The 14,090-nt window shown below is 35.8% G+C and overlaps 1 protein-coding gene across 2 annotated transcripts in view; it reads right to left on the reverse strand.

Moving 5' to 3' along the window:
• sh3yl1 (SH3 and SYLF domain containing 1) overlaps window positions 1-14,090 on the reverse strand; it is a 76,713-nt gene that overhangs the window by 62,266 nt on the left and 357 nt on the right. The window contains exon 1 of one of the 2 annotated variants that reach the window (XM_041252610.1): window positions 13,775-13,878. The exons of the other annotated variant lie outside the window; for it this stretch is intronic. Within the exon in view, the coding sequence (XP_041108544.1) occupies window positions 13,775-13,835 (61 nt within the window). The 5' untranslated portion in view covers window positions 13,836-13,878. Of the gene's footprint in view, window positions 1-13,774; window positions 13,879-14,090 lie in introns of those variants that run through there. 2 annotated transcript variants of the gene reach the window in all.

The raw sequence follows: 14,090 nt of genomic DNA on the forward strand, positions 1-14,090 counted from the left end.
TCAAAAGAAATGGAGAAAAACAAGTCTAACTGGAACAGTAATATCAGAGCACGATGCCATTTGCAGTCCTAGGCCAATCACCATGAAGCCTGGCTGTTTATCATTCCAGAGGGACTACATATGGTACCAAAATGAAAAAGCCATATATTGACCAAAAGTAAATCTGGGGAGAACTATAACTGAAAAATTCCCTTTTATAGTTGCTGTTAGTGCCGCCAACAAAATACTACCGGTACTAATTGGCTTAATTGAAGATAAATGGAGCTACAGCTATAATTTAAACAAAACTACGGATTGGTACTATTTATGACTGCAATGAAAGGGTAGTTTTTGACCTTCAAAGGTTCAGAATGCATCACCAATGGAAGGTTTGAACCTTGGATGGTACTAATTTACATAACACTGTTGCCGTCATAGTTTATATTTGATTGAAAATCCCATTATTTTACAGGTAATCATAAAAATGGAATACAACACATTCACATGTAGTTTAAAAACACATTATATAGAACAGTATAATTAAAATAAAAATACACATGTATGTACACATAATTGATGCTGGTTGTGATATATAGAGTAAGCTTGCACTGCAGCAGCAGCTTACTGCAACAAATTAAAAGAACTGCAGCGGAATTAGGAAAAACAGAGCTTTACTTAACAGTCACCGTTATCAGTCACTGACAATTTATTACTACTAAAAAATATTATTATTTATTATTATTATTATTATTATTATTATTATTATATTATTATTATTATTATAATAATAATAATAATAATAATAATAATAATAATAATAATAATAATAATAATAATATGAACGTACGCTATTCAAGAGAACCCGGAGATTGGTTGTGCCTCGATGATACATCAACAGTCACTTGCACAGTTTGCATTAAATGTATTTATTTATTTATTTTTGGTCGTGTGGGCATTTACCAAAAAAAAAAAATCTCAAAACAGCAGAGGGTTTTTGTGACATTTCTTTCAATATAGCTTACGCTATACAACATTTTGTGGTTGAGATGGTGAATGAAGAAATTAAAGTTATGCCTCTAACACGAGCTGGAGGGGGGTGCGGCAGATGGTGCCCAGTTTTTGAAATTCTAATTAGTGTTAGTATACATTTTGTAGGTTTCAAACATTTTCTAACATAGTACTTCTCTTACAATATCATGTACACTAGGTATTCAGTAAATATTTTACTGAAGCTCTACAACTGCTATTAGGTACCCTCCCAGTGCTTTGGCATAATATACTTGGCTCCATACATGACAGCAGTGCCATATAGAGTTGCTATGTATAATGATTTGGTAGTGGATTTTAATACAACAACTTTTGTTTAAGTAATATGCATTATACAAATCAAAAGATCGAACTTTGCATAAGCATGACATTTAATGTGCGATTTATAGTAGCGACACATTTTCACGGTTTCCGTTAACAGAGAATAAAATACAAAAAAGTGTGAATGCCGGCTGATGAACCTTCAAAGGTCTAGAACTAACTTTGAATTCCTGGCTAGTAACGAACCTTCAAACTTTTGAACACAGCCCTAGTACTATTTCAACCAGTGCTACAAAAATCCCATGTCCGGCACATCTGAGCTGGGCATGTGAGCTTTTCTCGCCACTTCACTTGAACGGTGTAGCTTACTTACCTCAAACCAAGACCAAGTGTGCAGCAGCAGTTAAATGAAATGGAGACTATACAACTTGAAATAATCCCAGAGCTATGTGGAGTTAGTTGTATTCTATGGCGGATACAGGCTGCAAGGTTATGTAGCATTTTTTTAAAAAAGTTTTGCTAAAAGACACTGGTTGGTCATTCTTAAAGCCCCTTTTACACTGGCACTTCTACCCTGGTCCAGACCTGGGTTCTGGCTACCCAGGTCACAATGCTGCGTAGTGTAAAACCATGTACCTGGGTCGTGCCCAGGTTAACCCGGATCCCAGCAACCCACCTCAGGTCTATGCATTAAGACCTGGATTGAGCGAGGCAAAATGCATAACGGTCGATGAAATAACAAACAGCCATGCCTGCGTGAAAGTTTCACTTCCGCAAGGAATGTTTTTTATTTATTCTGCTTGGCCACTGTTTTATTTATTGAGACACACCATGAGCCAGATTGCACCAGGGATGAAGAAACATTTGCTTTAATCAACATTTCGGCCGATGGATCAATCTAGAGAAGCCAAGATGGAAGAGTCTGTAACAGGCTGCTTCTGGGTCATTGATACACATATTATTTACTTATGTCTGTCACCCAGGTCAACCCTGCTTTAATAAAAGCAGTGTGAAATCATATAACTGACCGGCATGACACCTGGTCCTGACCCGGGTAGGTTCCAACTCGGGTAGAGCATGCCAGTGTGAAAGGGGCTTTAGATCTATAATGTGTATGCTACTTGAGAAAAACGATTTACTCTATCTGTTGTTGTGCTGTTTCCTGATTTGTTTACAATCCACATCACTATTCATAAAAGTACTTTCCAACTACTGTAATAAAATTAATTTTGATTAAAATTAATGAAAGTTGTCCATATTGCTATTCATAATATGATCTAATCAAACAGGCACTTTATTTATGGTTATTGTATTTGGATATCGTATTTAGATGTGGTGTATTTAGTTATATTAATTTATTGCGTGTTGTTGCTGATGAGAACCGCACCGGCACCGCTCCGTCTCTGACTCAGGACCAGCCGCCGTTCCGTCTGTGGAATTACTCCCTCACCGCGCCCACGCTGGGTCTCCTGCTTATTTTGTTGTGTGTTGTATTGCTAACAAGAACCGCATGGTGTCGCTCCATCTCCGACTCAGGACCCACCACTGTTCCATCTCCGATGCAGGAATTGCTGTCTCACTTCTCACACACTGGACCTGCTGCCAATGAGTTGTGTCGCCACCCGTTCCATCTCTGACTCAAGAACCACTGGCTGCTCACTCCGTTTCCACACTTGATCCGTTGCTGCCGCTTCTTACCACACGGCTCCGTCTCTGACTAAAGGAAACACCAGATTCTGGAACTCTGCTTTGCACGCTTGCGTTTAATGGAAAGCTCTTTGTCTTGTTTGTGAAATGCTTTATTCAAATTGTAAAAGGTACACAAAACAACAATCTTCAATACAGGAATCCAAAGCATCCCTGGGTCTGACTCCAGGCACCAAGCTCAGTACAACTTTTCTTTAACATTTCCCGGGGTTAAATAGCCCTTGTTCCGCCCCTAGTCCATGTAGCAGGCAACCTATAGAAGGTAAGGTATCCTTATCAAAACTCTCTGATTGGTCAAAATTCTACAGAACTTGGCTCCACTCAGCCTGGGCTCACGCTGCAACTAGATGGTTGTCAAGTATACTGCAGCATGTGTGACTAATGCTTTTTTGTTCTTATATTCATCTTATTTTACATAATTATAACAAACTAACATTCAATAGTATCCGATTACAACATCATGCAGTACAAGAAAACTAGCATTCAATTGTTTTCAAGGATTACAGATAATACTGCATATAGTTGCCTTTTAATGCAGTGTTTTTACTGGTTATTGTCAAGTGTGTAATTCCTGCAATATAGTAATAATAAAACAGAGCTAATTTGCTTACTGGTATACAGTTGTTCACAGACGAAAATCTGCCTCTTTTTTGAGGACATCATCAGCATTATTAATGTTCCCTGTGTGGCGTCAGTAGCTGTTGCAAAAACAAAAACGGAATCCACTGCCAGTAGCTTACTACCGAAACCTGAGTCTGCAGCTGCCAATCACGGACAGATTGTAAAACCCGATTCCGAAGCCCCTATCACGTCTTCCAAAAATTAAGGACATGTCATCATTTAAAAAATACTTTTTTCTTCTAAATAAAAATACTTTATATTTTCATTTTGTTTGGCATCACCGGTAAACACATTTCCATACAAGCACATAAGAGTTCCATGCTTAAAAAATAAATAAAAAAATAAACAAAAAGCACTGTAGGAGGACATTTGAATAATAATAATAATAATAATAATAATAATAATAATAATAATAATAATAATAATTTTGATTAAAAAAACTTTTGAAATTTTAATATAATAATATTATTATTATTATTATTATTATTATTATTATTATTATTATTATTATTATTATTATTATTATGGGACGTGATTTAGTCATTTTATCACCAAACATTTTATCACCAAACATTGAAAGGTTTTCTCTGCTTTTTCCAGAGAAAAAACGACTAGAGACCTGTGCTTTACGCTTTTTAGATGATGTGGGACAGGGTCCGACATTGGACTGGAAAGGGAAAACTGTAATGTCGGACCTGGTCCAACATAGCACCGCAAAGGATTAAAGAGCATGGAAAGCAAGAGAGAACAGGTGGGTCTTGAGAGCTGATTTAAAGCGAGCGACGGTGGGAGTACCATGCACCAAAGCTGGGAAAGAGTTGCAAAGAGTCGGAGCCATGAAGCTAAGCGATCAATCTCCAAGTGTGGTGCACTTTTGCTTGGGAATAACAAGCAGGCCAGAGTCGGAAAACCTCAGCTTGCGGGCAGGGACATAGCGGGTCAGCAGGTTGAAGAGGTATCAGTGAAAGTTTCACGCCACATTGCACACTATACATAAAATGAATCGTTTTGTGTCCCTTTCGAATACCGATTGAGTCTCGCACCGAGGCTCGATCAGTGTTTTTTGCAATACCAAGCAAGCCCAAATTTCCCACCGACTGTATCAGCAGCACTCGTATACTGAATATCATTACACTCCATGAAAATAAACAGGTTCACACAGGCAGTATTCGTCCAAACTGTTTATTGTGAACACAGGTAAAATAAATAAAAAGAAAAGGGTCACAGTCAGCCGCGGATCACTCTCAATCTCTCACTTGCTCTAGTTTAAAACGTTGCCCGGCATTTGTACAGTAAACATCCTTGACAGCGTATTCAGAATTGTTGTACAGTACAGCAAGTATGCCATTTTCTTTCTGTTGGGGAAAACACTTATTTAATGTTAGTTCACCTTTTAAAATGTACAAAATGCACACTTGCTTCATAATTATATAAAATGTCTATTTTTGGTGCTGTGCATCTGCTGTTGACAGCTGTCATAAAAGCACTATATTGATGCAGTTACTCACCTTGACCACAAACCATTGAAGTGAAATATGCACGAGAATAGCATGAAAGCAAGAAAAGCAACGTGGTGGGGTGTGAGCTAGCATGAATCACGGAACCTTCACATTGCATGTACTGTAGTGATAAAAAACTAACATTTCATAAACATGTTCACTGTCCCTTTAAATTACCAGTTATGTTGCATCTTAACGATGCACAATATATTTTTACTCATCTAAATTCAAAAGGCTAGATTAATTAGCATCAATTGCAACAGATGTTCCTGTCTGCTACAACTTGAGTGACGCATTTAATCATTCATTAATCTAAATAAAATTGGGAAATAATTTGAATTTCGCAAACATATCCAGTTTTATATTGGTGCACTATAATGACCTTTGTAATTTTCATCTTATCCTGAATTAATGCTAATTATTTATACTGTAGTAATTACAAACGTTGTATACTAAATCATCAGATAGCAACAATTTACTTAATTAGACATAATGAAAATGTTTGATCTTAGGTTTTTTCTTTTTTTTGTAAATTGTTTATTTTGTTTTATAAATTTTAAAATATTGCACCTCTGCTACTCCAAACAATTCATGATACAACCGCCTAAGTTTGAGGAGAAGGGTATAAGGTAATGTAGTTTATATTTTAGTTTCTCATAAACCTCTAGAGTTACACCTTTTTTTTTCACAGAAATCTATGAGATTTCTTCCCATCACCTTTGGACCACTTTGGCACGAGGCAACAAATGTAAATGAACCAGCTTTACATCACGATTGTCGTGCACGATTGTGTCACGTTTGCCTATGACAGCACAATATGAGTGTTACCCTGAACGGCCTCCGAGCATGCAAATCATTTTCATGCAGACAGTGAGCTAGTCATCCTGCTGATGCACCGGTTAGTTCCTCCTGAAATTCCTCGTGCTATAGCCACTGAAGTCTGAAAACAATTACGCAGATGGATCAGTTGGATGTGTCGGTCATGGGCCGGTGTGGTGATTTGTGTGGTTTCTCTGGACTAATATACTGATTGTTGAAGCATAAGATCTCATTCTCCTGGCAACTTCTCTCACAGACAGGCTGTCTTTAATCATGCCGATCGCAACCAAGCGATCTTCATTAATCAAGCGGGGCAGGGTCATATCTTTCGATGTTCTTGCTGTAATTAAAACCATGTATTTTTGAATGGCTATTTATACAGATTCTTAATCAACTGATTTTGGCAATTTTAACTCAACTCAAATACCAAACACTGAGCACCTAGTGTTTTTATAAAATCACATGACTTGAGCCAAGTATTTTGTTATCCCAAGGAACAATCCTACTCAAACAAACAATCAACAAACCTATCGGCTCACTATTTAAAATGTAAATAACGTTAGGTATGTGCCCAATGAGTTATTGATGTAAAACTTAGACTGTTGCGTTTTCATTCTCAATCAGTATATATATACAGCTGTAGTCAAAAGTTTACATACCCCAATGGAAATTGATCATTTCTAGATAGGTCTCAAACAAAAGAATTAGGACTATAATACATATCTTTTGTAGCAAAAGATTTGGTTTTGTGGATGAGGAAAAAAAGTTACAAGAAATAATGTCTACAATTACTTATTTCAGCATTTTTTTTGCAAAACTCCAAAAATGCCAATTCAAAAGTATTCATACCCTGACAATGAAAATTTAATTAATATCTAGTTGAGGCACCTTTAACAATAATAACCTCTTTTAAACGATTAGGATATTTGTCAATGAGCTTTTGGCATGATTTTTGACCATTCTTCAACGCAAAATTGTTCCAGTTCATTGAAATTCCGAGGACTTCTCTTGTGCACAGCCTTCTTCAACTCATACCAAAGATTCTCTATCAGATGTGGACTAAGCCATTCCAGAACCTTGATTTAGTTCTTCTTTAACTATTCTGAAGTAGATTTTGATGTGTGGTTTGGATCGTTGTTGTGTTGGAACATCCAGTTGCGCTTTAAGCCAAGTTTTGTGGAGGAGGGTTTCAGATGATTTGGCCGATATCTTTTGGTATGCTATGGAATCCATTTTCCCATGAACTAAATTTACAGTGCCATTAGATGAAAAACAGACCCATAGAAGGATATTACCACCTCCATGTAGGTATGGTGTTCTTTTCTTTGTATGCCCCACTAGACTTTCTCCAAATGTAACCACTAACAGCGTGATCAAAAAGCCTTTGACCAGAACTCACAGACATTATTCAAATGCCGTTTTGCAAACTTTAAGTGATTGTCCTTGTGACGCTTTCCTAAGAGTGGCTTTTTCCTTGGCCTGCGACCATTGTGACCTTAACCATGCCACAATCTACCTATGGTTGAAATGGATATCTCAGTCTTACTTGTAGCCAATTCACTTTGAATATCTTTGGCAGTTAGTCTTTGATTTTTATTCATCTTCCTCACAGTTCTTCTACTTGTTCTTGGTGAAAGAACCTTCTTTCTTTCAGACTGAGGTAACAATACCATGAGTCTTGTCTTTCTTGATAACAGAAACAATAGCTGAATTTGGGATACTCAAACGCTTAGAAATATTTTTGCATCTTTCTTCAGCTTTATGACAATACATTTTCTGCCTAAGGTCTTCAGATAGCTCTTTACTTTTTCCCCATATTGACTTATTGTTAATGACAGAAATCATCCTATGCCTAACCCTTTTATAATCAACAATGTTCACCTACAATCCAGCACAAGACTTTTATAGAATTAGGTTCTACATTATCATACTGAAGTTTCTAGCACCTTGTAGACAATACTATCATAGCATCAGAGGGTATGAACACTTTTGAATTAGAATTTTTGGAGCTTTGCAAAAAAAAAAAAAAAAGAAAAAAAAAGCTCAAATAAATAATTGTAGACATCTATTTATTTCTTGCAACTTTTTTCCCTCATCCACAAAAACAAAACTTTTCATATATATATAAAAAATGACGCTGTATTCAGGCCGTTATGCTGTGTTTTCAGTTTGTATAAAGGCCAATTGGTTTGCTTAAAATACTTGTTTCAGCTCTCAATACTTTTCAGTGGGTTGGTTGTGAAAACATGTTCATTAGTTTGGTGCGTGTAATGTATGCGACATGGAGACAAGCTTGAACTTCACTGAACTTTAATAGCATATTCCCCCCTGTTGACAGGTGAGACTAGATCCTCGGTGCACCCATGATACACAGCTCTGTAACAACTAACACAGTTGCAGATCTTTATTATTATACCATAACTATGTTCTCTCCTCATTTAGTGAGCTAAACTGGAAAAACCACTTAACAATACTATAATTAAGTTATAAGCATACTGTTTCAGCAAGGCAAAACAGCATGTATTTTATTTGAAAACACATACATATTTAAAATGCTAAACGCTACATTTACAATACACAAATATTATATTTAAATTGCAATATAACTCCTATTCACATTTAATAAATGCCAAACTTTGTCCCACGTGAAAAAAACATTACAGATTTCTTAAATTCTGAATAGGTTTGCAGAGATATTCATGTACTGCATAATCCTTCACATTATTTTGACTGTGACGCGATTTTCTTTCCACTACAGAACGGTAACGCTGAATTGTTCCAGTAGACAGTGCTATTAGTGTACAGTATGTTAACCGCCATTTCCTCTAAGGTTAAAATGTGTGCATTTTTCCCAGTAACTGGCAACAGCCTTCGCACTCAGTTTACTAACTTTCGCAAGTTATCATACATACCAACCTCAAATCAAGACTCCAACATCTCGGGTTAAACATATAATTTTGAGAGCATTCTTGCAAAACATTAACATAAGCGTATTTGCATCTAATTTTCTGATTTCCTTCTATAAAAATGCACACCAGTCTCTCATTAGTGCAGAGCTCATTCGGCACCAGCAAACCCAGGGTGGGCGAAGCAGGCGTCTAGCAATTCTGCCTCTATAGAGAGTGCTGCTCATGGACTTTACAGTTATTAACTTGTTGTGTAATTGATTTAAATATTTCTGCATTACTTAGAAATATAAATAGTCCGGTAAACATAAATAAAAACCATAAAACAAAACCCGTCAAAGTGTGAGTATTATTTCCCTTGAAAAAACGATCATTTCAGAAATCAAGCGTTTTGAAACTGGCAAAAATGTAGTCAGAGCATTAGTCGGAAATACACATTTAAGTGTATAGTAATTTAAGAAGACATACCATGTGCATGATTTTTTATTTTTTCAAGTTCATTCATAATGTGACTTCACTCACATGTCTGCTGAAACTCAACATGGCGGTTGCACCAACGAGGAGAAAAAAAAACAATGTTTCAGTAAGACAGCTAAAATAAATCGGATTATTGACGAGGATGGTGGGATAGTATTCTTAAACTTTTGCTGTAATTCGTGTGATCATGTACAGGTCAATACCATTAATTAAATATCATAATGCCAGTCATAAGCACGTATAGAATAAGAAAGAAAATAAGATGGCAACAATGGCAAAGCACCACATTCTATGCCGAGAAACTAAGACCTAAGGTACTTTTCTCAAGGTGGAGCTTTCCCGAAGTAAGTAAGCTAAATTAATTGCACATTACATTAATGTTTAGTTTATTTCTTTCCACGCAACCTGCCTTTTAAATAAAGCTATAATTAGCAATTTTAAACAAAGGCTGTTTCTTAATTTAATAAATTTTCTGGCGATGAAGAAATGAGCTCAAAACCATTTTTCTAGCTATACAGGAAACTGATCACTTTACTGTGCAAAGAATATAGTTACTACACTACACACTGTTGGTTTCATAAAGACATTCTGTCTGGAGACACAACTCTTGTTAAATCTTGCAACTAACACTGCAGAATTAGGAAAGAAACAATTGAGAGGAGTAACTATGAGTTTACATTAAAAGGGACGCTACTTAAATTGCTGCATAGGATAAAAGGATGTTTCAAAGTCAGAGGCACAGCCACAACAAAATTCATGTTTCAATTTAAAGAAAATTGTAAAACTGTTGATACTTGTGTTGAAATGTTGTTTCAAAATTCTATAATGCAACAAAAAGGGTTAATGTGTGGCCGAAGGTTCCTCACTGATAACACCGTGTAACAGATTTTTGTTCCTGGGTAGTAAGCTTTATTTCCTAATTGCTTATGCCTCAAAAGTATAGAAAATGGCTATTATTGCCCACAAACTTTGCTTTTGTGACCAGGACAGTGATATTTCAAAATATCACTATTTCCAATGAGAAAACGGGTAAATGTGTGTCTTTTCGTTCACATAAAGTCAGAAAAAAACAACAAACTACTCACTTCTAAATCTTCTGTAGTCATTTTTGTACTACTTTAGTATAAATACATGTTAATTTGGATTCATATGTTGTTTTTTTCTGACTTTATGTGAACGAAAAGACACACATTTGCCCGTTTTCCCATTGGAAATAGTGATATTTTGAAACAAACTTTGCTGTGATCTTAAAGGTGCGTGTTTCTGGCTTGCCGTCTGTGAAAAAGTTCTTTGAACCCATGACTGCTTCATCTCCATGTGACTAGTATCATGGTCATATTTTAGTTGTGTGTGTGCATGGGTGACTGGAATTCCTTGGGCTACATCTTTTGGAACATGACTCTGGTAATTGGTCTGTACAATTTTTTTTATTTTATTTATTTTTTTCAGTTTGGGTGCCATGTGTTTTTTTTTTTTTTTTTTTGGTTTGTTTTTTTACAAGCAGCATCGTCCACTGACTGTTTCTAATTAGAGCCTCTGTCCTCCCGCCAAACACATTTGTGGCATGCATGTGTTACGTGATCAAGCTAAAGAGCTTTCATTGGGCAAAATTAAATCAAACTAAACAGTCTGTATTGACTCATCTAAAAGCACACGCTGAATGTGCTGGCAGTCTTACACAAGTACCATTTTTCAAAGCCTTCGCCACCGTGGCAAACTTCGGGAAAAGTAGTTGAGCCACAAAAGAAAACGTTTAGGTTATGGTAACGTGGTGAGTGGCTAGCAGGAACATAGCATAACAAGCTGGGTTAAATAAATAAATCGTTCAGATGAAGAGCAGTGCTATGTATGCCAAACAGTTTTGAGATATTCAATCTTTTTTATTTCAAGGTGTTTAGAAAAAAATCCAAAGTTCCACAATTTTACAATAATCATTTTGTATGATTTTAGTTTCTCATAGATAGAGCGTACAAACATAAGAACATTTACAAACGACAGGAGGCTATTCGGCCCATCTTGCTCGTTTGGTTATTCGTAGCTTACTGATCCCAGAATCTTATCAAGCAGCTTCTTGAAGGATCCCAGGGTGTCAGCTTCAACAACACTACTGGGGAGTTGGTTCCAGATGTGAAAAATTCCTGGTGAGAACCCTGGTATCTGTATATCTGTATTATCCAGCACCCCTATTCATCATAGTAAAAAAAATGTTTTCTCAATAATCTTTAGTCCTTTAGGGTCAATTGCAGCATACCAGTGACTTAGTCTGCATCAAGTGGACTAAAATGTGGTCTAGCAAATCCTGCAGCTCTGTACTAAGTTACTCCTGATTGCAGCGTACCAAACAGCTAACCCTGAAAATTGGTTTGGCTGACCTGAACAAGTTAGACCGATAATGAGGACTAACCCAAAATAAGCCATTACAAATGCGGATGGAAATTCACAATTTAAAGGGTATAGACAAACTTGGACATCTGTGTGTACATTGTCATTACTAGCATTTGATAAAAAAAAAAAAAAAAAAAAAAAAAATAATAATAATAATAATAATAATAATAAATAATAATAATACATTGAAGATACTGAACCGTCAAAAGTCAGAAATATGAAAAGGTATGAAAAAATGCAAATATATTAATAATAAAATTGTAAAAGCGTTTTTATTACATTAGGTGTGATTCGGGGAAACACATTTAAGTAAAAAGACACCTATATTCATAATATAATTATAGCCTATCACATGTCTTTTTATGCACATTCCACACACGGATCATACTTGCATTTGAACTTGCCGGCAGTCTATTGCTGCTTGACACTGAAGGCTAAATTTTAAATGTGCTGTTTATATTTAATACACATTACACTGATATTTCAGCTTAAATTGAATAAATCAAATGTGCAAGCTTTTTTATTATTATTTAAATACACAGTATCTTATTGTGCAGAACTTTAAAGCTTTTACAATATTTTAATGAAAAAACAAAACCAGTCTCTTCAGAACACTTTGTACCTTAACCATAACCAATTACAGAAAAAGGAAAAGGGTTCCACATTGCTCTTGTAGTTTATTTATAGTGTATCAACAATATATTAAGGTACCTTATATCATTACATAGTGCAATTGTCAAATTTTATTAAGGATATTTCTGTGACGATATTTCGGCGAGCGAACCATACTGAACCAAATGCTTCAAAGGGTCAGACTGAGGTTCACTTTTCACTTCACTAGTTTTTGGACATCATTTCAGAGAATAATGCCGCTGTCTTTGTGTTTAAATGTGCTGTCCAAATGTAGGATGAGCAAGCGTACTAAGTTAGTCTTGCACTTCATTGTACTAGTTAGTCTTCCTGCATCACATCTGATTTGGTATGCTGCAGTCAGGGTCTTGTTTAGTCCGATTTAGAGGTTGATCCACCTGTGGTGATTATCTTCTGGTACGCTGCAACCGGGATTAACAAGTGTACTAACTTTAGTCTTAGAGCAAGTGGACTAAACCTGCTTAATCCGCTAGTTAGACACATCAAGCAGACTATCTTTGGTACCCTGCAATCGACGCTTAGTGTTTAAGGAAGGTATAACACTGTATACTTTATACAGTCATGTCAGTCGGACCTGAAATGGGTAGAATGTTCACAATCCATAAAGGGTTAAGATTAAGTTAACAAATTAGACGACTACATTCATTTTCAATTTAGAAAGAAAATATGAAAAGGTTGATTTTTCTTTTACCCCCGTAATAAGAAAAAAAAGAAGAAAAAAAAAATAAACAACATTCATCACCGGAAAACAATCCATCTTAATTCATCACCTCTAATCATAATGTAAATTAGTGTCTGTTGACGCAAGTGCCACACATGCTGCTGACTCACACCAACTCAATAACTTTTCCTTTCAATTGTAATGGGCAGTGGAAATGAAGCTAACTCCCAGTTGAGCTTTTACTAATCACAGAATTCAGAATCTATCAATCTTCCAACTCCTACTGGCAGAAGCTATTACAATATTGCTTTTCACTTCATTTCTTTGTTTAACATTGGTGGAATACAAACTAAACAATTAGGTACAGTAGTATGCTGCTCAAAGGAACAAGAAATCAAAGCATAAGAACTGTCGTGAACAGCACAACAAAATATAAAAGTATATCAAATTACAGGCAACAAAAAAGCAAAGCAAACATGTATACAATACATACAAAATAAACATAAAAGAAAAAATACAAATAGGAATTTATAAAGAAAGAATGAATAAGTAGGTTTTGTGAAGATGGCAGAAAGCAATAAAATGTTTGTGGGGTATGGGTATTTTTATTTACCACTACACAACTGGAGCAAGGGTAATGTAAGTGATAGAGAGAGTAGAGTTTATGCCAACATTTGAATGTCTTATTCTGTCATTTTGATAGCGAGAGAGCTCAAGTAAATAATAAAAAAAAAAGATGATACTATTATTAAGTAACCTACCAGGGCCAGCTTTAGTCTTGTGATTTTCCAGTTTAAGTGCCACCACTGGTAGCAACCACATCAGCTAGTAGTACTACACCGATTCTTCATTATAAGCACCACTGCAGGTAACACCCAAATTAAGTGCCTTTGTGTCATTACCAATCGTACTGGTAGTAACATAATCCAATTAACACATATTGATAGACGTTGTGAGAAAAAAAAAAAAAAAAAAAAAAACTGTCAATAAATAAACAGATCAGCAGCATGTTTTCCAAGAAGACAGCGCACGAGTCTATTTGAATGTATCTAAATATCTACTAAAAATTACAATTCA

This window comes from Polyodon spathula, chromosome 6 (assembly GCF_017654505.1).
Source record: "Polyodon spathula isolate WHYD16114869_AA chromosome 6, ASM1765450v1, whole genome shotgun sequence".
NCBI lineage: Eukaryota > Metazoa > Chordata > Actinopteri > Acipenseriformes > Polyodontidae > Polyodon > Polyodon spathula.